This window comes from Drosophila mauritiana, chromosome 3R (genome assembly GCF_004382145.1).
Source record: "Drosophila mauritiana strain mau12 chromosome 3R, ASM438214v1, whole genome shotgun sequence".
Lineage (NCBI taxonomy): Eukaryota > Metazoa > Arthropoda > Insecta > Diptera > Drosophilidae > Drosophila > Drosophila mauritiana.
In genome coordinates this window covers 13,569,684-13,591,214 of record NC_046670.1, presented here as the reverse complement: position 1 = coordinate 13,591,214, position 21,531 = coordinate 13,569,684, and the positions used below count along the sequence as shown (strand labels likewise).

At 42.2% G+C, this 21,531-nt stretch overlaps 9 protein-coding genes across 13 annotated transcripts; 5 read left to right on the top strand and 4 right to left on the bottom strand.

Moving 5' to 3' along the window:
• Nucleotides 1-12: 12 nt before the first annotated feature.
• On the bottom strand, nucleotides 13-4,809 carry LOC117143847. Of its 2 annotated transcripts, none has more exons than XM_033308704.1 (2): nucleotides 4,656-4,809; nucleotides 13-843 (listed from the first exon to the last, which is right to left on the bottom strand). In XM_033308704.1, exon 2 carries the CDS (start codon nucleotides 832-834, stop codon nucleotides 79-81), a length of 756 nt encoding a protein of 251 aa, XP_033164595.1. In that variant the 5' UTR covers nucleotides 835-843; nucleotides 4,656-4,809; the 3' UTR covers nucleotides 13-78. The 2 variants fall into 2 exon arrangements, with proteins under 2 accessions (XP_033164595.1, XP_033164596.1); XM_033308705.1 differs by lacking the exon at nucleotides 4,656-4,809 and adding an exon at nucleotides 2,253-2,271.
• On the top strand, nucleotides 2,809-6,811 carry LOC117143846 (mitochondrial dicarboxylate carrier). 2 transcript variants are annotated; one of them, XM_033308702.1, is made up of 3 exons: nucleotides 2,809-3,107; nucleotides 5,644-6,066; nucleotides 6,145-6,811. In XM_033308702.1, the coding sequence occupies exons 2-3, from the start codon at nucleotides 5,666-5,668 to the stop codon at nucleotides 6,584-6,586; spliced, it is 843 nt and encodes a 280-aa protein (XP_033164593.1). In that variant the 5' UTR covers nucleotides 2,809-3,107; nucleotides 5,644-5,665; the 3' UTR covers nucleotides 6,587-6,811. The 2 variants fall into 2 exon arrangements, with proteins under 2 accessions (XP_033164593.1, XP_033164594.1); XM_033308703.1 differs by lacking the exon at nucleotides 2,809-3,107 and adding an exon at nucleotides 5,417-5,580.
• A 693-nt stretch (nucleotides 6,812-7,504) lies between these two features.
• On the top strand, nucleotides 7,505-8,206 carry LOC117143537. Its single transcript, XM_033308270.1, has 2 exons — nucleotides 7,505-7,746; nucleotides 7,805-8,206. The coding sequence occupies exons 1-2, from the start codon at nucleotides 7,516-7,518 to the stop codon at nucleotides 8,123-8,125; spliced, it is 552 nt and encodes a 183-aa protein (XP_033164161.1). The 5' UTR covers nucleotides 7,505-7,515; the 3' UTR covers nucleotides 8,126-8,206.
• On the bottom strand, nucleotides 8,164-9,553 carry LOC117143536 (lipase 3). The gene is made up of 3 exons (XM_033308269.1): nucleotides 9,470-9,553; nucleotides 8,623-9,342; nucleotides 8,164-8,560 (listed from the first exon to the last, which is right to left on the bottom strand). The coding sequence occupies exons 1-3, from the start codon at nucleotides 9,551-9,553 to the stop codon at nucleotides 8,180-8,182; spliced, it is 1,185 nt and encodes a 394-aa protein (XP_033164160.1). The 3' UTR covers nucleotides 8,164-8,179.
• A 914-nt stretch (nucleotides 9,554-10,467) lies between these two features.
• Nucleotides 10,468-10,940, top strand: LOC117144377. Its single transcript, XM_033309507.1, has 2 exons — nucleotides 10,468-10,595; nucleotides 10,700-10,940. Exons 1-2 carry the CDS (start codon nucleotides 10,501-10,503, stop codon nucleotides 10,908-10,910), a joined length of 306 nt encoding a protein of 101 aa, XP_033165398.1. The 5' UTR covers nucleotides 10,468-10,500; the 3' UTR covers nucleotides 10,911-10,940.
• LOC117144376 (uncharacterized protein DDB_G0290587) lies at nucleotides 10,933-16,161 on the bottom strand. Of its 3 annotated transcripts, none has more exons than XM_033309503.1 (9): nucleotides 16,074-16,161; nucleotides 15,325-15,431; nucleotides 14,689-15,071; nucleotides 14,178-14,606; nucleotides 13,806-13,934; nucleotides 12,293-12,626; nucleotides 12,125-12,216; nucleotides 11,932-12,061; nucleotides 10,933-11,869 (listed from the first exon to the last, which is right to left on the bottom strand). In XM_033309503.1, exons 2-9 carry the CDS (start codon nucleotides 15,410-15,412, stop codon nucleotides 11,751-11,753), a joined length of 1,704 nt encoding a protein of 567 aa, XP_033165394.1. In that variant the 5' UTR covers nucleotides 15,413-15,431; nucleotides 16,074-16,161; the 3' UTR covers nucleotides 10,933-11,750. The 3 variants fall into 3 exon arrangements, with proteins under 3 accessions (XP_033165394.1, XP_033165395.1, XP_033165396.1); XM_033309504.1 differs by having other exon boundaries at nucleotides 14,178-14,573; XM_033309505.1 differs by lacking the exon at nucleotides 14,178-14,606 and having other exon boundaries at nucleotides 16,074-16,160.
• Nucleotides 16,162-16,371: 210 nt separating this feature from the next.
• Nucleotides 16,372-17,390, top strand: LOC117144379 (CLIP domain-containing serine protease 14D). The gene is given in 3 exon segments (XM_033309509.1): nucleotides 16,372-16,605; nucleotides 16,652-17,072; nucleotides 17,074-17,390. Coding segments are annotated over 3 exon segments (795 nt in total). The 5' UTR covers nucleotides 16,372-16,522; the 3' UTR covers nucleotides 17,365-17,390.
• Nucleotides 17,391-17,448: 58 nt separating this feature from the next.
• LOC117144378 (28S ribosomal protein S21, mitochondrial) lies at nucleotides 17,449-17,915 on the bottom strand. The gene is made up of 2 exons (XM_033309508.1): nucleotides 17,677-17,915; nucleotides 17,449-17,617 (listed from the first exon to the last, which is right to left on the bottom strand). The coding sequence occupies exons 1-2, from the start codon at nucleotides 17,821-17,823 to the stop codon at nucleotides 17,501-17,503; spliced, it is 264 nt and encodes an 87-aa protein (XP_033165399.1). The 5' UTR covers nucleotides 17,824-17,915; the 3' UTR covers nucleotides 17,449-17,500.
• Nucleotides 17,916-18,254: 339 nt separating this feature from the next.
• Nucleotides 18,255-21,408, top strand: LOC117143973 (dnaJ homolog subfamily A member 4). The gene is made up of 3 exons (XM_033308909.1): nucleotides 18,255-18,394; nucleotides 19,565-20,680; nucleotides 20,788-21,408. Exons 2-3 carry the CDS (start codon nucleotides 19,580-19,582, stop codon nucleotides 20,896-20,898), a joined length of 1,212 nt encoding a protein of 403 aa, XP_033164800.1. The 5' UTR covers nucleotides 18,255-18,394; nucleotides 19,565-19,579; the 3' UTR covers nucleotides 20,899-21,408.
• Nucleotides 21,409-21,531: the final 123 nt, after the last annotated feature.

Below are 21,531 nucleotides of genomic sequence, written 5' to 3'. Positions count from 1 at the left end.
CCTTTGACTGGCTATGTTTGGAATATACAAAAAATGGCTTTATTAAAATTCATACAATTATTTGAGCTTATGCATCCTTTAGACCTTGACCCCAATTTCGCCCGGTGCAAAGACCTTGACGTTGCGATCGTTAACCTTGTAGAGCACCTCTTTGCGTGTCTCCTCGCAGGCATAGTTTCCTTCGTCCAGAACACGTTCGATTAGCAGCTTGCCATCCACCTCACGGAAGACTCCGCTCTTCAAACGTAACACCTGGATGCGCACCTGACCGAGCTTGGCCACATTGTTGTCCGTCAGCTGGTAGATGTCGCTGTTGCTGAGCTTGGTGATCACCGTCAGATTTTCGCGCTCTTTGGCTAGCGCAGCCAGGTCCTGGCAGAACTGCTGAACCTGCAGCTTGCTTGCTCCCAAATTGAACAATATGGACAGATTGTCGATCAGAACCGTATAGGAGTTGCGATTGGCATAGTTGCTCTCCACCTGGGCGCGAATATCCTCTACTAACTGCTCGGTTAATGTCTGTCCTTCGGTATTTGTTAGCCATTTGGAAGCCAATCCCTCGCCAGCCATGTCGCTCAGAACATCGATAACACCTAGGGTTTTCCCCTGGAAAATGTTCGTATTATAGCCCAATCTCATACCAGCATTGAAATAATGCTGGTAGTGATGCTGCAGACAGACGAGCAGGGTTCCAGCATTTGAGATGCGCAATCTCTGCCCCAAAACGCAGCTGATCAGAAAGCTGCCATCCACATTGGACTCCTCGCTGATGTGGATAAATCCTGGCAATTTCTGCTCATTGAGTCCACAGGCTAGCAGGACTGAGGTGGCCATTGTTTCGATCTGAAATAGCATAAAAAGAACAGTCATGAGTCAATTTGCAAATGTCATTTGTGTAGTTCAATTAATTACAAGTAAGTGCGCAGTATTTTGTTTGTTTTTTTCATTCGGGTCAGGTCACGTGGCGACCGAGCCAATGAGGTTAAAAACACTTGAGCGGGGCCAACAACTTGAAATTTATTGGCCAAAATCGGGGAGGGAAAATGAATAAGGAGGGAATTTCCATCTTGTCACTTCATCATTGCTGTCAGCGGCACACGTGGCACACAGTGTACTTAATACACAAAGAGAGAGTAAATAAACCAAAAGTAATAAATTATTAAGCACTTATATTGGGGGAAAGGAGTTTGTGTTTATTATTTATAGTTTAGGTGTCACTGTCTTTCTAGCTTTTACTATTAACTGATAATTGGCAATATTTAGTTTAGTTTACTTTATTTAAAAATAAAATAAAATATTTTTGTTTACACTTTTATGTTGGGCTAGGTAACCTAAAATGTACTTAAAAATTTGGATTGATAATATATTAATTAAAAAAAAAAAAATTAAAAAAACCAATTATTTTCCAAACTGGAGATTGAACCCGCGTTTTTGGAAATGAAACTGGTATTTAAGATGGGCAATGAGCTGAGCCCTGAGCCAAAATATCGTTGTGAGAAGCGCTGCCAAATGGCCAGTTAGACTCCAAAGCTCCTAAAACTCCTATGAGTGGTGAAAAGCTTTCCGACAAAGCTTTATGAAGCTATTTTTAAGAGTTCTTTTTGATTGTATTTATTCAAAATTTAACACTAGGGATAGAGTTGCTAAAATAGCTGGGAGATACAAATTAGTGTTAATGGCGGGACATGCACCGAAAACGTGCGAGAAAATATTTAAATAGGAATTAAGCACTATGGTAATACAAGTTGGAGAAAATATTTGCAGATTCATTCTCGCTATCGACTCTTATCACGGCCAAGATTACCGTCTAGGCAACAGATTTTCCGCTTCGAAGCGTTAACTGCTCAAAGTGCAGGCAAACAAAAACATTCTAATTAAACCTTGACTTAAAAGTGCATTACACAAGCAATCGATTTAATTAGGCACAAAATAATAATGTTTCGTTAATTAGGGTCCAATGATTAATGGCTTTTGGCTGGCGCACGCCCGGATTTTCTTGAAATTACATAAATGTTTTCTGAATGGAAAATTTGAGTCATTTGCACATGGCATTTTCATGACTATTACCCCATGACCATATGGGAAATGCGCCATTGAATGGATACCAGATATTAGCAAAGCTCACAATTACACCGTAATTCCCGAGTGTTATGATTTCTTATGCCAAAAGATACCATCATCGTAGCACTCGCACACACACAGTCACATACAAAGTTTGGTGAGTGATTGCGTTGTCAATAAAAAGCTCTCACCAGTACCAGTTGTTTAATGTTGACGCTCGACTCAATGGGTGTACCGCTCGCGTACCGCTTTCTCCCGCTCTCGCTCTCTCTCGCAGTGTCGCCCCGCTGACCGCCAACCACTGACTAACCCGGTCGATCCCGCTCCGGCGTCGAGAATCAAGTCCCCGTATCCCGGTGACAGTCCCAGTGCGAAAAAACACTTCCGAATTGCCCGCCTTGACCGCGCGATAAAGAGCAGAACTCTCATTTCAGTTCAGACCGCATGGGGACACTCAAAAAATAATATATTTTGAATAAAAAATATTCTTTAAAATAACTTTGTATTTCATTGATATTACTTAATTTTAATTATCGTATTTTTACCATTAGCAGGAACATAATAGACCAATCAAAGAATGAGTTTTTTAAAGGGATCTTTTAAATTGCAAATCAAATCACAATATTTAAAAAAAGTCTCCAAAAAATTGTATTCCATTTCTAATATCGCTTTGAAACACTATTTTTTGAGTGTACGGTCGACTTTTGCCGGCAGTTGTGTGGGATCTGGCGCGCTGACGCTGCGCGGCGATCAGTCCGCTTTCGGTGCTCAAGCGTTGCGTTTCGTTTGCCTCCAGCAGCAGCAGCAGCTAGGCCCCTGTCCAATCCCATTACCCGAATCCCAGACCAGTTTGTGTGGACAACGATGACGTGCTGAGGTCGCTCGCTCTCTCTCTTTCCCTCTCACTCTCTATCTGGCTCTCCCTCTCCAACGCGCTCTCCTGGTGTGCCAAAAAAAAAATTATAAACCTATTAAATAGTTTTCTTCGCGGAAAGCAGACAACCAACAACACCCGGAAAACCGGAGGCAGCGTTTTCTTGTTCAAGGTAAATATGCCATCAGCTGTGCCCAGAATTCCCCTCCTATTTTTTCTTGCTTCATTAGCAGTTTAGCAATTGCAATTGCAGTGCCAGTTTTATTATTCAATTTGCAAGGCAAACATGCGGCTTCAAAATGGGCAAACACCCGTAGAGATAGTGTTTCAGACGGATTATGTTAGTGAATTATCACGCGATGTTTCGTGCCACGAAAGGTTACAGAACGATTCCAATAGTCTGTCCCAAATCAGCTGTTCATTGGTAGTAAAATCCATTATCAACTAATCTTTTTTGGGGGCTCGGTTAAGCGCGAAAACAACTTAAAGAATGCCCAGTGATCATGTGATATTCGTTATTAATTCGACTTTGACCACTGCCACTCATTTTTATATTCAGATAAAATTCAGACGAAAAAAAGAAACGAAACAAAAAGTGAAAATAAAATAAAACGAGAAGAGAATAAATTTTTTTCTGCATATAATTTATGAAGCAATCGACGCACGTGGATGTTCCCAAACAAAAATAGTAATTGAATAAATAAATAATGGCGGGCTGTTGAGAAAACACAGAATCTAACACAACACATGCCAGAAATAATGTGGTGCACCGGGATTTCGATCGATAGTAAACATGTTATCTATCTATAAACACGCCCCGGTAACCGGGTCCACTTGATAAGGCAGGCCCAACAAACAGGCCTATAAAGATTGGTACTACTCCCGGGTCTCGGGTGTATAAATGGTTGCAAAACAATCGAGCGAACGGGCTATTGGCCGATATGGATACCAACTGTAACACACCTAATTGTAACCGAATACCATATGCCCTTGACTTTCATTATAAGCCGCCAATTAAATAATACCATTACAGAACAGTATGGTATGAAATTGGTGGCAGAACTACATTTTTATATCGACTATGAACTGAAATAGATAATCGCTTAGCTAAATACATTTAGATTTTAACATACATAGAATCAATTGTTTAGTGTTTAATGTGAAAAAGTAAGGGCAAAGGCCTTAGACGATTATGCGATTATATAAGATCTGAGTTTCATAAGATCAGGATCGGACGAATTTTTCATATATAATTTAATTTATAACAAGTATACGAAATCCAAATTTAAATCAATTTAAAATTTAACCCAACGATTTTTTTCAAGGTTATAGCATAGATAATTCATTCTGAAAATGTGTGTTCGTTAAAGGTTATTCATTCACGAAGAATTCAAAAACATTTTTAAAGTTACTGAAGCGCAAGTCACTTAATTCTGTAAATAAGCTCATTTTGCAAGTAAGAGTATAGAAAACAGATAGTCGAACTTGCTCTCGAATCGATTCATTTTGTTGGTCCGAATTCCAGGTTACCTCACTCTGAATATATAAGATCATGACCGATATGTTGGCAATAGTTGCCAAAAATTATAAACAAAATGTAAACAAAACTCGAGACGTTTATAAACAAATTAAATTAGAGAAATTGCAGATTGACGCTGCCCGGCAATGGCGACTTGTTGCACAAGTTGGTGGGCTGCCAAAACTCGGCTCAATTACTCACCCGTGGGTTTGGAGGACTGGCGGGCTTAGATTTCAATTCACTGGTGGCAAGGGATTCACTTTTTCGGTTTAGTTTACGAAACAAATATACAATTTTGACATGAAAAACATGTTATAGGTGCTAGTATGACCTTAAATTCGAGGCGATCAGCTGTCTGAAAACAGGTCTGAAAACAGTGTTGTTAAGCGCAGCAAGACCACTGTTATGCGCTAACAGAATGTTATCCGCGTGCCAAGGCAAACAAAAATACATGGTCGTATTCAAAGGGGACAAATATTTAAAAACTTTAAAACTATTAACAAATTCATTAAGATGCTCCAAAAGTAACCAGAAGAAACGAATTACTCTAATCGAATAATTTTGGTTCATATAAATTATCTTAGTTACTCATGCTTCTGCTGCCTAAGTAATGTCTTCACTTTCATCATTGTTTTTGTAGAAAAAAGTTTTTTGACTACATATTTTTTTTAATGAGCTTAACTATTTGAGCTTAAAATGTTTTTATTGCGTTTTTGGTTAATTCTTTACAAATTTAAAGCCTTTGCCAGGTGAGTTATACCCTACCATCATTAAGTATAAACAAACAGTTTTTTAGAAAGGAGGAGTTATTTACATTTTTCAAGTAGTTATTCATTCAACCTTAAAATGTATAGAATCAAAACATGATTTTGAACTAGAATAATTATTGATCAATTACCCCATTGTAAACATTTTCGGCTACGCCCCAGACAACAGTTATCAATATTTAACCGCCGAAAGCTTTCAAGCTAAGCTTTCGCGCAACCGCCCAGATGTTTTAGCTGTGGGTCCTTCAATTCCGTCAGTTCCTTATAGCCCCACCGGCATGACATAACACAGCCGACCCACTGAAAATGCCGCCCATCGCAAAAGATACGACTTAGCCGCCCTATCACATTTGCAATAGGTATAGGAAATCATATTAATTTGGCAACCCAATAATATTCATATATCATTTACCACCTTCTAGCTAAAGATAACTAACACGCAAAATGGCCCACCAAGAGAGAAAATCGATGTGGTTCTTTGGCGGATTGGCGAGCGTAGGTGCAGCCATGGTGACCCATCCACTCGACCTCATCAAGGTCACGCTGCAGACGCAACAGGGTCACCTGTCGGTGGCCCAGTTGATCCCTAAACTCGCCCGCGAACAGGGAGTACTCGTCTTCTACAACGGCCTCTCCGCCTCCGTGTTGCGCCAATTGACATACTCCACTGCGAGATTTGGGGTGTACGAGGCCGGAAAGGAGTACGTCAACACGGACACCTTTGGCGGCAAGGTGGCCCTGGCGGGTGCATCCGGTCTTGTCGGAGGAATCGTGGGAACTCCGGCTGACATGGTCAACGTGCGCATGCAGAACGACGTAAAACTGCCGCCGCAACAACGACGCAAGTATGTGAAAATTCATTTAATCCTTTAAATATTAGTTTCGCTTTTGAGGACTTAAACTTACTGACTCTTGTATTTCAGCTACCATAATGCCTTTGACGGACTGCTTAGGGTCTACCGCCAGGAGGGATTCAAGCGACTCTTCTCTGGCGCCACCACAGCGACTGCCCGTGGCATCCTGATGACGATTGGCCAAATTGCATTTTATGACCAGACGAAGATCTACCTGCTGGCCACGCCGTATTTCCAAGACAACCTGGTCACGCACTTCACCGCCTCTCTGGTGGCCGGAACGATAGCCACCACTCTTACCCAGCCGTTGGATGTGCTGAAGACGCGCTCGATGAACGCGAAGCCCGGAGAATTCAATGGCCTGTGGGACATCGTAAAGCATACGGCGAAGCTGGGTCCCCTCGGCTTCTTCAAGGGCTATGTGCCGGCATTTGTGCGCCTGGGTCCACACACGATCATCACCTTCGTGTTCCTGGAGCAACTGCGTCTCAATTTTGGCACATTGAACTAGCCGCGATGCCAATCGATACCCTAACTAGGCAATAATTCTCCTTGGCTGGCTGGCAGATTCCCTTGAGCAATGCAACATTCCAGCAGCAATTCGTTCACCGTGTAGAACATAACTTAGCTTTAGCCCGTTCCAGTTGTTAACCAAGATGCTTTTATGCTAGCAAAATATTTGTTGTTAAGCGTTTGATCCCGAAATATATAATTTTTGATAAAATACAGAAATGTATTCATTTACCGTGAATATTAATGCTTAAATAGTATCGATTACTTCGCAATTTTCTTGTTTAAAGTAAACATAATATCTTTTCACTGAATATTATATATATATATATATATATCACTGAATAGAATATTAAATATGTTCTGTGCTCATTGTTGAGGGCATAATAGGTACAGGTTGACTCTATCGTACTCCATCGTCATTGTCGTGCTGTTACTAATTATATATATTTTGTTAACAATGGCTTAGCATTTGTTTGTTGTTGCTTTATGTGTAAAGACAGTCAAAAAATAAAAAAGGACAAATGCTTTCTTTGAAGTGTATTTTTTATAAACAAATAAATCAAAATCAAAACGTCATCCCAAGATGAAGAAGGATTAAAATTAGGTTCTCAGAATTTAAAACACAATTCGATTTAAAAAAAAAAAATCAGTTAAAAGAAAATGTAGGGTACTAGTTATTTCATAGGTGTACCGTTCTTAAAGTGGAGTCAATCGTATTTGTCGTGATGTGGGCAATTAAATAGAACTGTGCAATAGCATAATAAAACAAAGGGATCGCGTTTCGATATTAATAAACCATTTCTGGGAATAACCGAAACAGTTTCGTTTCCGGTACAAGCTTTAATTTGAACTGCTAGCGATCATCTATCTAAATCCTTATAAACCTATGACAGAGAATGATCAGTCATCAGTCGTCAACGTATCGTAATGGGCTCCTCTTTATGTCTCGTCTCTTATGTGGCGGTCTTGACAATTATCCTCCTAACCAGTAATATTGGTGTCCAGGCCAAAAGGACGATCAGGATCCAGAAATTGGAAAAGGTGACTGAGGATACCTCATATTTGCGCAGTCGTCTGCGAATCGCGGAGTCCGAGGAAAATGAGTTGAAAGTCAGCGGATATCTCGATCTGAATCACCGTCTCGACAATGATTGGATGGTACGTAGTTTATATTATATATAGTGCAGAAATTAAATAATCATTATTCCTTCAACAGGTTATTCTCAAGGTTTTAAGATCCCCGGATGGCGACGGAGACTACGAGAAGGTTTTGACATTCGAGATGCAGCTTTGCGACTTTATGAAGAGCTACTACAAGGATATCTTTTACGAACGGATCAAGGAATACTCGAATGCCCCGCATCCCAGCAGCTGTCCTCTGCCCAAGGAACGCTATGTACTAGAGGACTATCCCTTCAATGTCAAGCTGCTCAAAAAGCTGATGAGTCCGGGCTTCTATCGCATAAAGTATACCCTTAAGAATGAGGAGTCTAAAATATTATCGTATGTTCTGGAGATGGAGTTGGAGGAGAACTAATCAATCCCGAAACTTGCTAGCTCAAATGTTCCATTTATTGCCTGAAAAATAAATCTATTCGTAGGATCGCATCTGCTTCAAGACCTCGTCGTACACGTATTTCCTGGCCTCAGTGCCCCAAATGAAATCCAGATGGGCCCACTTCTCGAACGGCACCAGGTAGTCCAGCGCCATGTTGGGCAGTTCGTCTCTCAACTTGCGGACATCGCTCACGTCGCACATCCAGTCATTGGCTCCGTAGTACAATAGAACCGGGGCCTTGGCATTCTTTAGCTTGTAATCCGGAGGGAAGTAGCTGCCGTACTCATACGGATTACGGAGAGCGGTGTAGTCGAATTTACGGAACTTTCCGGAGTTGTATTCCTGACAGAAGTGCAGGTTCTGGTTCACAGATGCGCCAGCCGGAGACGTGGCCTTGATGTGCTCAAGGAGTTCCTGAACAAACGGAGAACATCATTTTAAGTTACATGGAACTAGAGCCATCTCCAAATACTTACGTAGTCCAGCTGATCGGTATCGTAGCCTCCAATCAGGAAGATCTCGTTGGCGCACATGTCGGCATAGGGTGAAGTGGCCTGGCACATCTCGATGCCCAAATCCTGCTTGAACTTGTTGCTGGGCATGAACTCCATGGATCCGCAGACCTCCACAATGGCATTGGGCTGGCCCAAAATGGGTGCAAAGGCGCGGGTCAAGGGGCTCTTCATGTTGCCCATATAGGCGGCGGGTCCCAGAAGATGGGCGGACTTGATCTTGTCATTGTACTCGGGTCTCTCGGACACCATCACCAGATAGACAGTGGTGCCTTGGGAGTGGCCCACATATTGCACCTGTTGCTGTCCAGTCTTCGCCAAGACGTAATCAATCATTGCCGGAACGTCGTACATGCCGATCTCGTTCCAGCTGAAGTTCCAGAAGATCTGCCAGTAAGTGGGCCAGTACTTGTGCGCCTTGGAGTAGGTGTTACCTCGGGCATTGCCCATCCACACATCGTAGCCGGCATCGGCCAGCATGTAGGCCAGGGATCGCTCTGGACCCATGAGCACCCAATCGGAGGAGGAGCTCAGCATGCCGTGCATGAGGAAGGCCACCGGTCGGTTGGAAGAGTCACCCGTTTTGGGGGAATACGGTATGCGGTGCATGGTCAGGATGTAGTTGTCACTGGTGACCACTTCGTGGCGCTCCATCGGGTAGCCATCGTCCTCAATGCGCTCACCCTACAAAACAATGTTCCAATGCTTATTTAATTTTAAAGTAAAATGCAATTAAATGGTTTGACTCTTTCAACAGAAAAACAAAAATATGTAATATTCAATTTTTTCAAACTCTTGAATTTTAACTTACGCAATCAGAAATAGGCCGAGATCCGGCCAAAGCCAGGCCCAATCCGACCAGTATGATGGTCACTTTTAACGCTCCTCTTGTCATCGCAGTACTATGATCCGTGTGGTTCGGGATCCCAGCTTTTATAGCACCTTGACCACTATCTATCCATTGATAGTCACAAACAATCAGATTTATTGGCAAGCGCGTACGAAGACCCCCAAGAAATCAGTTAAATATATATATGAGAGATAGATACACCTGGCCTAATCAGCTTCTTGTTTAGATTGAAATCGGGGGTTTCAAATTTACAATCTAAAGAAGCCCAAACCCCCCACGCAAAAAGTCTGATTTTCTTATCGATTTCCAATTATTTTGGTACCCCTTACTTTAAAAACTCAGGAGCATATGTTGTCGTTAAAGATTAATAAATTAAGTTATAGTGACTTAAGCCATTTTTTTTCAAGAAAAAAAAAATTCATTTTAAGAGTCATTTCATTAAATCACCAATGGAATTATTACAAATTATTACTATAATATTAATAACAATAAGCCACTCTTAACTTCGGAAACTTTAATATTTGAGAAGAGGGTATTCTGCAGCTCGATCTTTTAAATTGGGCATATCATTTTTATTATTATTTGAAAAATACGTAATTCGTTGAAGATAATTGTTAAAAATAGAAAGTGCGATTGCAAATGAAAACAATAAAATGGCTGAAATCACGCCAGCAACATGTTGCTAGTGCCGTCGGCAACATGCAGCAGCAACATGTGCGCACTTTAATCCTTATATGGCCCAGTTAGCACTTTATCCCCACTTTGTAGCCGGGACATCAAAATCAGGGCTTGTGTGATATCGATTTATAGAGGCCACACATGATTGGTCTGTCGATGGGGTATAATACACGTATCTGCCGAACCGGCTGCCCCTGACGACGTGACCATAACATTAGCAATCTTGGCCCGCAGGCATATTACCATATCGCACTTATGACAGTCCAAGCCATAATTCAGTCTCGAGTGGAGCTCATTTTCAAAGGATTTCCAAAATGAAACACCAACAAGTTACGGTGGACTATTGGACCATGTTAAAGACATCGGGAATGTGTCTTTTACTGGCCATTTGCGGATTTGTACTTCTGAAGTAAGGACATTAACTAAACCATTTATTTCTAAATATTTAATGTGTACAAATTTGTAATGTGATCATATTACCTGGTACCTCTTAGTAACAAATATTTCTTGTAGAATGGTGCAGACCATTTTCTGGCTACCCGGACACCTGAAGAAGAACCAGCAGCGCCTGGAGGAACTGGCCAAAATCTATGCCAAGGATATTAGCGAGGAAGAGAGGGCCGAGATCGAGAAACTGTTCAACAGTAAGGAGCCGCTGACTGAAGAACGAATCAACCAGTTGCTCGACAAGCCAGAGACTTCAGAGCCCAAAAAGGAGCAATAGTTAAATAAATGGATTTTTCACATGTTTTATATATATATATATATATTTATGTATATTGAGTGTATAATCGATAATTTGTTGATACAGGTTCTAGTTCTTACTTGCATATCGTATATGTAACTCGCAACACAATCAATCGTTTAACCAATCCATCAATAATGCCCGTAACGCTCAATTATTCAGGGGGGACAACATATAGAATAATAACTATTCACGAAAGTCGCTCGTCTGTGGAGCGGTTACAAGTTATAACCATTAGCTACTGATATAGGCGGACTCAGAGCCCTTTCCTGCTTCAAATCGGTCGTTCCACCTGGCGGCCCATCGATTTTGCCAGCGACCTCGACATCTCAACCTCTGAATGTATCTAACTAACAAACTCATATCAAATATAAGCAAGTGCGCCAATTCGTATGCATACTATGGACATATACATATAGATAGTCTACATTAATTTTAAAAGCTCAAAGGGGCGCAAGTCTCTCTCATCAGTTGTGTCTTTTGGTTTTTTGGTTTGGTTCGGTTACTTTTGATTTGATTTTCTTATCGTACCGTAAGTGTATCTGCATCTGTCGCCGACTCCGCCTGACCACAAAATATCACTTGAGTATCTTTTGCTATATTACACGTAGGCTAATCCGTTAACGAAGGTGAAAGGTGCCAATCGATCGGATGAACTTAGTTAGGTCGAGTTGGATCGAGGATCCGAGAGAGCGCCTCCCCAGAGTAGCGCCGATCAGTGGGTATATGCTTGCCATTTAGCTGATGCGGATTATGCGGGTTAACATATATATATTTATAGGGGTTTCTATTAATCTGAGATGGCCGCCCAATGTGTCTCTATTGGCTGGGGGCGTGTATTGGAAGCCTGTAAAATGGGTTGGCCAGATTAACCCGCGCCGCCGGCAGAAACTCCGGATGTTCGGTCAGGGTGTCCGACAATGCGCTCAGCAGAACTCCTGGAATAATTAAAAGATACAAATGAATTTAAGCCTTTTCATAGGTAATACTCGTTACTTACGCAAAACCTTCTTTTGCAAGTCGATGGGTATGACACCCATGTTACCCTCGCGCTCTAGAAATTCCGTAAGCTTCTGCAGCTCCATTTGGGCCTCATCGGAGCCATGCGAAAGCGATTGAGCAAACATTACCTAAGAAAAAAGACAGAAATTATTGAATATTTAAGTTTGAGGGACTTAGCAGTAGTGTAATACCTTTGCCAGTTTGTACAGTATCTCCTCCAGGGAGTATTCATTGTACAAGTACTCGACAATCTTGGCCCGACCCTCATCATAGTCATTTAAATCTGTTGGTGAAACAATATGTTTGTTAAGATATGTTTCTATCTCTATATAAGATGTCGTATATGATCCCAATCCCACCTTGCTGTGCCTCGCTGTCCAAAACTTTGAGCTTATTCCAGAAGGTGAAGCTATCGAAGTTCTTCGCGGGCAGGACTCCTGCGGCGCCTCGCTCGATTCCTGATTCCGAACCGGATTCGTGCACTTCTGGGAATGGCTTTTCTGTGGTTGTTGTGGTGCTTGTTGTCGTTGTGGTCGTAGTGGATGCTGGGGGCGTGGTAATGGCGGGACTGTGGCGCTTTAACTGATTCTGGCGAACCTCCTCGGGGAAAATTCGATTGGCATAGGATCGCTGCAAGAACTCTATGCCCAGCCGAATGTCCTGCAGGAACTTCAGGGCGCTCTCCCGAGTGATCTACAAAAAATTATTGATGTGAGTGCATATTCATTTTTCCTATGAAGTTGAATCCTACTTTTAAGCTGAAAAATATTTTTTAAATAGTTTGATAAGCGCCGAAGATTTTATATTTTTAGAATAATTTATTTCAGCTTCCAAAATAAGTATTAAGAACTAAGCCATTTCATACTAAATTCTGATAGTCATAAAAAAAAGAGTAAATCTAACAACCAAACCGGTTGACTAAATATAACTCATTTATAACGACGCTGTTCATTTAAGCCACAGCGTGGTAGTATTTCAAATACTATTCCGGCTAATCTTTAACGTAAACAAACAAATGTTACACAAAAATAATGTAGTATTACTAACCCGTTTGATATCTAAAATAAGCGTTCAGGCACAAGCTCAATGAGGCATATGAATGCTATTAAAGTTGCCTCTATGTATTTTCACAAAAATATTGCCATATTACTAACTCAATAAAAGCTCCCACTTAATAAGGTAAAACAATAGAAAAAAAACTTATCGCTGATTGCTTGGCCAGTGGGAATTGTTTAGCAAACCGAATATAAAAGCTTTCGCTTTAGCGTTGGGAAATCAGTTCACCGCCAACAATCAAACAGCAAAGTTCTACAAAGCCAAGCGATAAAAATAATAAGCGAAATTATGCAGCCAGATATGGAAGCTCCTAAACAGGAAAATCGTAAATTTGGCCTCTGTGGCCTGCGTAAGGATCCCCAGGAAAACCATGAGCATCATGGACACCACGGACACCATTGGCATCATGGACATCATGGATTTCATGGTTACCATGGCCACCATGGACATCATGAACATCATGGTCACCATGGACACCATTGGCACCATTTCGGACATCGCTGGAATCACCCAGCATACCAACACCATCATGGTGCTCCTCCATTTTGCTCCCATCATCATCGCAACCGCGGGCCGCCGATATATTTTGGACCCACCCTCATAAAGAGCAATGGATTCAGCCATTATTATTATGATGCAATGAAAGAGTAAATGAATGAAATTGCACCCAGAAAAATCAAAAAACTTAATGATGAAATCAAACTACAATATATATAAATAAAAAAGTTATTTGAAGTGATCTCATTTTGAGAAGTAATTTATATAAATTTTGAAAATAAATTGTAAAGAAAAATTAAAATTATTACTTTTACTTACCACCTTGCCCTCAACCAGTTCTTCCACGGCTTTTACCACAGCTGTTTCATCTCCAGTCCAAAAAATATACTGGGCCATGTCGAAAGAGGAGTACTGGCCATTCGGACTACGCAACAAGCTCTTGGCGGTCTGGAAAAAAAAAAAATTGGATAAAAATGACTTCATAGACAAGATCTTAAATATAATGCACGGTCATAAAGAAAGTCTGCCAATTTTTTGTGAACTATGGGTATTTCGCCAGTGGCTGCCAATCATTTCAATTTTGTAGCTGTCTGCTCGTCTAATAGTAATAATTTGTATTTGAGTTGCCAATTATTTGTATGGAATTCGGTCCAAATGTTGTGTAATCAATCTGATTCAAGTTATAAGAACCTTGGCCGTTATCTTTGGCGTGCTGGATCTTCGCTCCGTGGTTCTGGCCACCACGTCGAAGACAATGTCTCCGATGGTCTCCTTGTTGGACTCATGGTGATTCTGTTTGGATTTGGGCGGATTCAGGGCGGTCAGTTCGGTTTCGGCAACTTCGCCGACGGGATCTACCGCTTCCACTGGTTCTCCGGCCACATCTGGAGCGGTTTCCGTTTCCGGTTCCGCTTGTTTAGCTTCCGGTTCCTGTTCGGCTGGTGATTGGGAATCCGCATCTGGCTCGGTTTCAGATGGAGGAGCTGCCGTCGTAGTCGTGGTAGTGGTCGTGGTGCTTGTGGTGGTAGTCGTTGGTAGCACCTCTGGATTTTGGCCAAAAGCTAGACGAGCCGCCCCGTAAAATGCCTGTTGATTTTTGGGTGGTTTCGTAGATATACACTTGGATTTTGCAAAAGAGGAGTTTGGAGTTTACCAAGCGCTCTAGACTGGGGTCTCGCATGGATTGGGGCTGGCCACTTACCTTCGCATGGGCCGTCGGCTCCACTACGGTTTTGATCTGCGTTTTTGGCTCCTCCAGCTGGGATCTTTCGCCCTCCTCTTTGGACGTCGCCGTAGTGGTGGTGGCCGAGGTGCTTGTGGTTGTAGTGGTGGATATCAGAGGCGTCGCCACCTCCAACTGCCTCTCCAAGTCGGGCATAATATTCGCATTTGGCTGCGCACCTGGCTCGGGAACAGCGGCCACCTCCTCGACGCTCTCCTTGGTCGTAGTGGTGGTGCGGGCGGTACTTCCGTCCTGCTGACGCTTGGCCATCACCGCTCCCGGTTCATTCCGCAGCTGGTCCAGTTCACTTACATCGTCCTCGATTTGGGGGAAAGTCGTATCACTGCTGCGCTTGGAAGGATCTAATTTGGGGAATGGTTAGTAATCCAAACGAGCGAGTTAAGCGATCCTACACTATCACATTAATTAATATATAAATAAATAAAAGTATCAAATTTAATTTGAGTTTAAGAACTGAAACAATTTTTTTGTAGCTGCACGGGTATAGAATCCTCGGCATTCCGCTTCCAAATCTCAGTTGGTTTAAATGCAAATTAGCTTTGGAGAGCGGAATGTATAAGGGTCAAGAGATGTGGGGGAGTTTTGGCTACTCACTGTAGATGTAGGGCAACAAAGCCGGATACGCCTGGGTCATGCAGATGCTGGCCAAAAGAAGGATGGCCAACAGATTCCTCGTCGCCATGATTTTCAAGCCAAATAGACTGAAAGTGACACAAGACGTAATTCATTTGATTAGGGCCCAAGATTCGATTGAACCACATTCGAATTCGAAGCACAAACACAAAAATATAAAGGAAGAGCAAAAAGGAAGCACAAAAACAAGCGCACACACACACACGCAACAAGAGAGTGAGAGCGAGACAGGGGGAAGAAAGCAGGCACACATACATACATATGCAAATCACGCTAAAAATAACACACGAAATCGATAAGACAACAACAAAGGCAGGCACAGTAAAGCAGTGGAGAATAATAAAAACGCCAAGAAGCAGGGAACACAAATTACATGCCAGCTTCGATGCGAAACACACACACACAGGCACACACCGCAAGCTTACACGCACAGGGGCGCAAGTGTAAATTGAATAAATTGGCCGCATGAGCGAATTATCGATGCATTCGGGGAACACTTAAGCACGTTTGGGGATCCATTGAATTAAAGGGCCACCGGAGAATAGCTCAAGTATCTGCACTTGCTACTTTCACACACCTACACACACAGAAAAACAATGCCTATTATCGAGTAAAAAAATTAACTTTATAGAAAGCACAAAAGTATGATTCGGTTTCTTATACTATAAATCACTTCTTCAAAAATCGACCTAACTTGTAACTTGTTTTACCTCTCAGATTGCTAGATTACGTGAAAAGGAAAACGCGTTTGCTGCGTTCGAGGAAAGAAAGTATTCTAAGCCGTATACCGTAGAACACTGCAGCCACATAACTAAAAGCTCACTTTTTTCTCTCCTGCCGCAAAAAGCTAGCTAAGTGATTCTCGCAAAGAGAGAAAAGGACTCAGGCCGCCGTTATTATTTTAAATTCTTTATAAAGCTCAACAGCAAATTTCTAACCGGAAACAGTTTTCTTTATCCGAAACTATGCTTTCATAATGATATTTTTAAATAGTTCCGTAATATTTAAGAGCTCTGTCGCTACAATCATACTTTTTTCTTTTGTTGAGCAATTGATTACAAATTGAATAAAACTACTCAGAACAATGTTAGAAATAAGAATAAATAGCTTCGAAAGAAACAGTCTTAAACAGTTGTACTTGAAACATTCGTGGATCAACATGTTCTTCGGACTTATAGGGTACTTTTTGCTTATGCTGCAAATAATTCTTGTGCCTTATTCAAATGGTGCAGGTAACACTCAGTCTTTATAGACTTTTTACGTACTATAAAATCTATCCTCCTTTCAGAATAAGTGTCACGGGATCAGAAAAAAATAATATGGTAGGTCTTGGACGATGTGGCATCAATAAAGTGTGCTGCCCCAAGGGGGAAACGTATCTGCCACAGGATACTTGTGGACAATCAAGAATAAAACCTACGATGGGCAAAATACCGGCGCTGAATGAGTTTCCCTGGATGGCCATGCTGTTATATGGAAATAAAAACAATTTGTCCGAGAAGCTGGTACCAAAATGTGGTGGATCCCTAATAAACAACTGGTACGTCCTGACCGCAGCGCACTGCGTGGATAGTCCATTTATGGAAAATGAATTTGTTCTCAAGAATGTGAGACTGGGTGAACATAACACGTCCACAAATCCCGATCGGACTATTGTGAATGGAATAAGTCAGTACGCTCCTGATTATATGGAAATTGAAGTGGACCAAAATTTTATCGCATGAAAAATTCAACGTGGGATGGCGGATGATAAACGACATATCACTCGTGCGACTTAAGTTATGTGCAGGTGGTCTGGATGGGAATCGCACCAGTCCCGGCGATTCCGGGGGACCCTTAATGGAGACCGTCATAAGTGGGAATGTCGCAATCACTTATGCAGCCGGCATAATCTCCTACGAACAGACAACTTACACGCCAGAATTTCACACAAACACTTTATATTTTTGGGAATGGATTAACTCGAAAATGCTAAGTGCATTTATAGACAGCGATCCATAATTGCAATTAATTGGTTTTCATTTTACAATACTCAACGTTAAGACTCTCTCGGATTTTCCTGATTAATCTTAAATTGTTATAAGGTTATTAGAAAATAAGCAATTTATTTAATTCCTACATTTTATTGCCACAAAGTTTAACTGCATCCAGGAAACGGTTCGACGCGATTTTTGCGCAGTACGAACTGAATTTTTCGGTTCATGTCCTCGTTGTAAATGGCTTTGCATTTCTCAAAGTTGATACGACGACGAACCTAAAAAATAGTCCAAGTCACTAAATAATAATAAATAGTTAAGTCATTTAAAGTCGAACCTGATACGGCTTTTCGTAGAATCGCGTGCGGCGAAATTGGTCGAGCAGTTCTTCTTTTCCCAGCACGCGATTTAACAGACGACACGCCTCCTCCACATTATTGTTTTGCACCAGAACGGTGCGGGCCAGAAACTGCACGTGTCTCATTCCGGATAGGTAGTTTTATTTTATAAAGTTTTCCTAATGTTTATTAAATAATCAGCGTTCAAAACAGTGTGACCATTTGCAGGAATGCAAAACAGCTGAGGATTATCACTAACCAGGGCTAACGATTGCTAATAAGAATCGTGGACTTAGATTACTTTGAGAACCACTCAAGTTCCAACTAAAGCGTAGAAATAGAATATTTAATAAATAAAAAAAGTATTTATTCAACACAGTATTTCTTAATTTCCAAAATGCTTTTTGTGGTGGACATCACTCGTCTAAAAAATACATTTTATATCCCATCAAATTATCAAAAATTTAAAATGTCTAAAATACCAGTTTTCGGAAAATAGCTAGACTTAGCGGTTGCGGGGCAACCCTAATGTTGTGGTGTGATTTTCCTTTTGTCCCTCTGGTCGCACTTCTTTCCAGTTTTCTTCCTAGCGTGGCGGCCATCGTAAGCTGTTGAAAAGTATTCGACGTAAATTAAATTTGTTGTAAAAGTGAAACTTCCAGGAATCGGGCTGCGAAAGTTACCATTTGCTTTAGGCACGACACGACTCGAAAAAAGGTGAGCTGGGGCGGCGCTGGGCTAATTAAGATTACCACCTGATTTTGCACATTTCGCCTCGCATTGTGCGATTGCCAATGTGTGTGTCTACTTGGTAGACACTTCCTTTGCGCTTGGTTTTCTCATCTCTACCGTTAAGTAATCAGCGATAATTGTTTTTTGCCAGAGAATCGCCTTCGATTTTTGGCATTAGTTTTGCAAAATCGATGGCCCTCTAGCTTTTCTTCTCTTCTTTGTTCAATCGAATTATTCTGACGCAGCGTCTTGCGCGGCACATGTTGGTACGCATACAAGCGCAAAGTCTGGTGCATGTGTGTGCCAGCCACTGGTGAAAATATAATTAATACATCTATTGATTTGCCTGCTAAATCGATGGCTGCTTCTAGAATTAATTTCCATTCTTATTTTCGACTCTGCCCTTTCTCCTTTCATTTGTTCGCCTTTTCGTTCTTTTCCCGTTTTTTCATTATTACCCTCTCCGCTTTGCAGTCGCCGTTCGCAAAACCAGGGCTGCAGTGCGCTGACGAAATTTTCTAGAAACTGTGTGTATGTGTGCGTGCGAAAGAGAGGCGGTTGTCGTCGAAAGGGGGAAAGAGAGCGTCAGCTGCTCGCCGTATTGAAATACGAAAATTGTTCTAGAAAATCGACTAGAAAACGTCGCAGTTATTTTCGCGAACACATGGCGGCGTAACGACCTTGAAACCCGGGCTCTAGCTTCCGGCATTGTCTACCTTTTTCCGTTGCCCCTCAGTTTACACCGTAAAAAATGGGTGATGGCATCAAGTCACAGCTGTAGAAATCAATAAACAAGAAAGGGTCATATGCTCGAGTGGTTTCTGGTAGGTAGCAAATAGGTGGCAAAATATAGGTTACTGATTTTTGATGTTTTGAATACTAGTTTGTATCAGCCCTTTGAACTATGAAATGTCATTAGATACAAAACTGATAATAACTTCCATCGGGAACTAGCTGCCATAGAAACAGCTCAACAAAATAAAAATTTTCATTTTTATAAGAACTGGCATCCAAATCGGTTGAAACTTCAAAAATTTTCGGTATTATACAACTTCATAATTTCTACCTATATATGCCTGGAGCATACACAAATCTGTTCGTTCTGTTTTTACTAGCTCCCAGATAGTAATTACGCATTACTTCATCTGTTCACAGTAAACAGCAAACAAGATGGTCAAGGAGACTGGATACTATGATCTGCTGGGCGTGAAGCCAAATGCCACGCCCGACGAGCTGAAGAAGGCTTACCGGAAGCTGGCCCTCAAGTACCATCCGGACAAGAACCCGAATGAGGGCGAGAAATTCAAGGCCATCTCGCAGGCGTACGAGGTGCTGTCCGATGCGGACAAGCGACAGGTGTACGACGAAGGCGGCGAGGCGGCCATTAAGAAGGGCGGCGCCGATTCCGGTGACTTCCGCAATCCTATGGACTTCTTTGAGAAGTTCTTCGGCGCTGGATTCGGAGGTAGTGGCGGTGGACGCAGGCGCGAGAGGCGTGGCAAAGACGTGGTGCACCAGATGTCCGTACAGCTGGAGGAGCTGTACAATGGAGCCACCCGCAAGCTGCAGCTCCAGAAGAACGTGATCTGCGACAAGTGCGAGGGTCGCGGCGGCAAGAAGGGCAGCATTGAGAAGTGCTTGCAGTGCCGTGGTAACGGTGTGGAAACCCGGGTTCAGCAGATCGCCCCCGGCATCATGCAGCATATCGAGCAGGTGTGCCGCAAGTGCTCGGGAACTGGTGAGACAATTCAGGAGAAGGACCGCTGCAAGAACTGCAGTGGCCGCAAAACGGTGCGGGAACGCAAGGTATTGGAAGTGCACATCGAAAAGGGAATGCGGGATGGCCAGAAGATCGTATTCACAGGAGAGGGCGATCATGAGCCGGAATCTCAGCCGGGCGATATTATTATTCTTTTGGACGAGAAGGAGCACTCCACATTCGCGCACGCCGGACAGGATCTGATGATGAAGATGCCGTTGCAACTGGTCGAAGCGCTCTGCGGATTCCAGCGAATCGTTAAAACGCTTGATGATCGCGATCTGATTGTGTCCACACAGCCCGGCGAGGTTATCAGGCATGAGATGACCAAGTGTATTGCCGAGGAGGGTATGCCCATCTTCAAGAACCCCATGGAGAAGGGCACGTTGATCATCCAGTTCGAGGTGATCTTCCCGGAAGTGATCAATCCGTCGGTGGTGCCCACGCTTAAACAGTGCCTACCCCCGGCGCCGGAGGTTGACATTCCAATCGATGCAGAGCAGACGGTTTTGGTGAGTATTTAATTTTTTCGATGGCTAAAGTATTAATTTATATCACGATATATAATTAATACATTGTATATAATTAATTTATTGATCGATTTTTTTATCTTTCGCAGGAGGACTTTGATCCCAAACAACGTCGCCAGCAACACCAGCGCATGGCCTACGATGAGGACGATGGCGGCTATCAGGATGGCCCACGCGTCCAGCAGTGCACATCGAGTTAAGCGCCCCCCTGCGTGTTGCATCCCCGGACACACAGCCCTAATAATACCCCAACCAACAAGCCGTAATAATATGTAAACCAGCTCCCGGAACACTGTAATTGCGCTTGCAAAGGCCGAAGAACTCCCAAAAGCACCCTAAAACACCATCCAATTCACAGTAGGAGACCCAACCAATCGAGAGATCGAAAGTTATTTCATGCAAGCTACGATATTTAGGTATAAATCAAAGAAACTTATCAGATATATGCACTATGTCTATAACGCGTGGTTGTTTGTAAACCAACATTTTTCTTTACGTTTATGTTGCGTTGGATTGTCAAAGAATCGAAAACGGAAACTGAAACTAAACTAAACTGAAATTGAAATCAGCCGCCACTAGAACCGTATCTAAAGTCCGCGCCAGCGAACACGTCTAGGAACAAGTTTAAGTTATTTAATTCCAGCATAAATAAAAGCGTTAGTTTAAACGGATATAACAAATAAATAATTAATACACAATTTCAACCCAAATGCTGCATATATTCTTCTTCCCATCGTCGTCTAACTTGCCTTCCTCCAGCTATCTTTTGATTCCATAATCGCTGCAGCGGGTGTGAATCATCCGACTAATGCCAATTGGAGATATCAGGCATA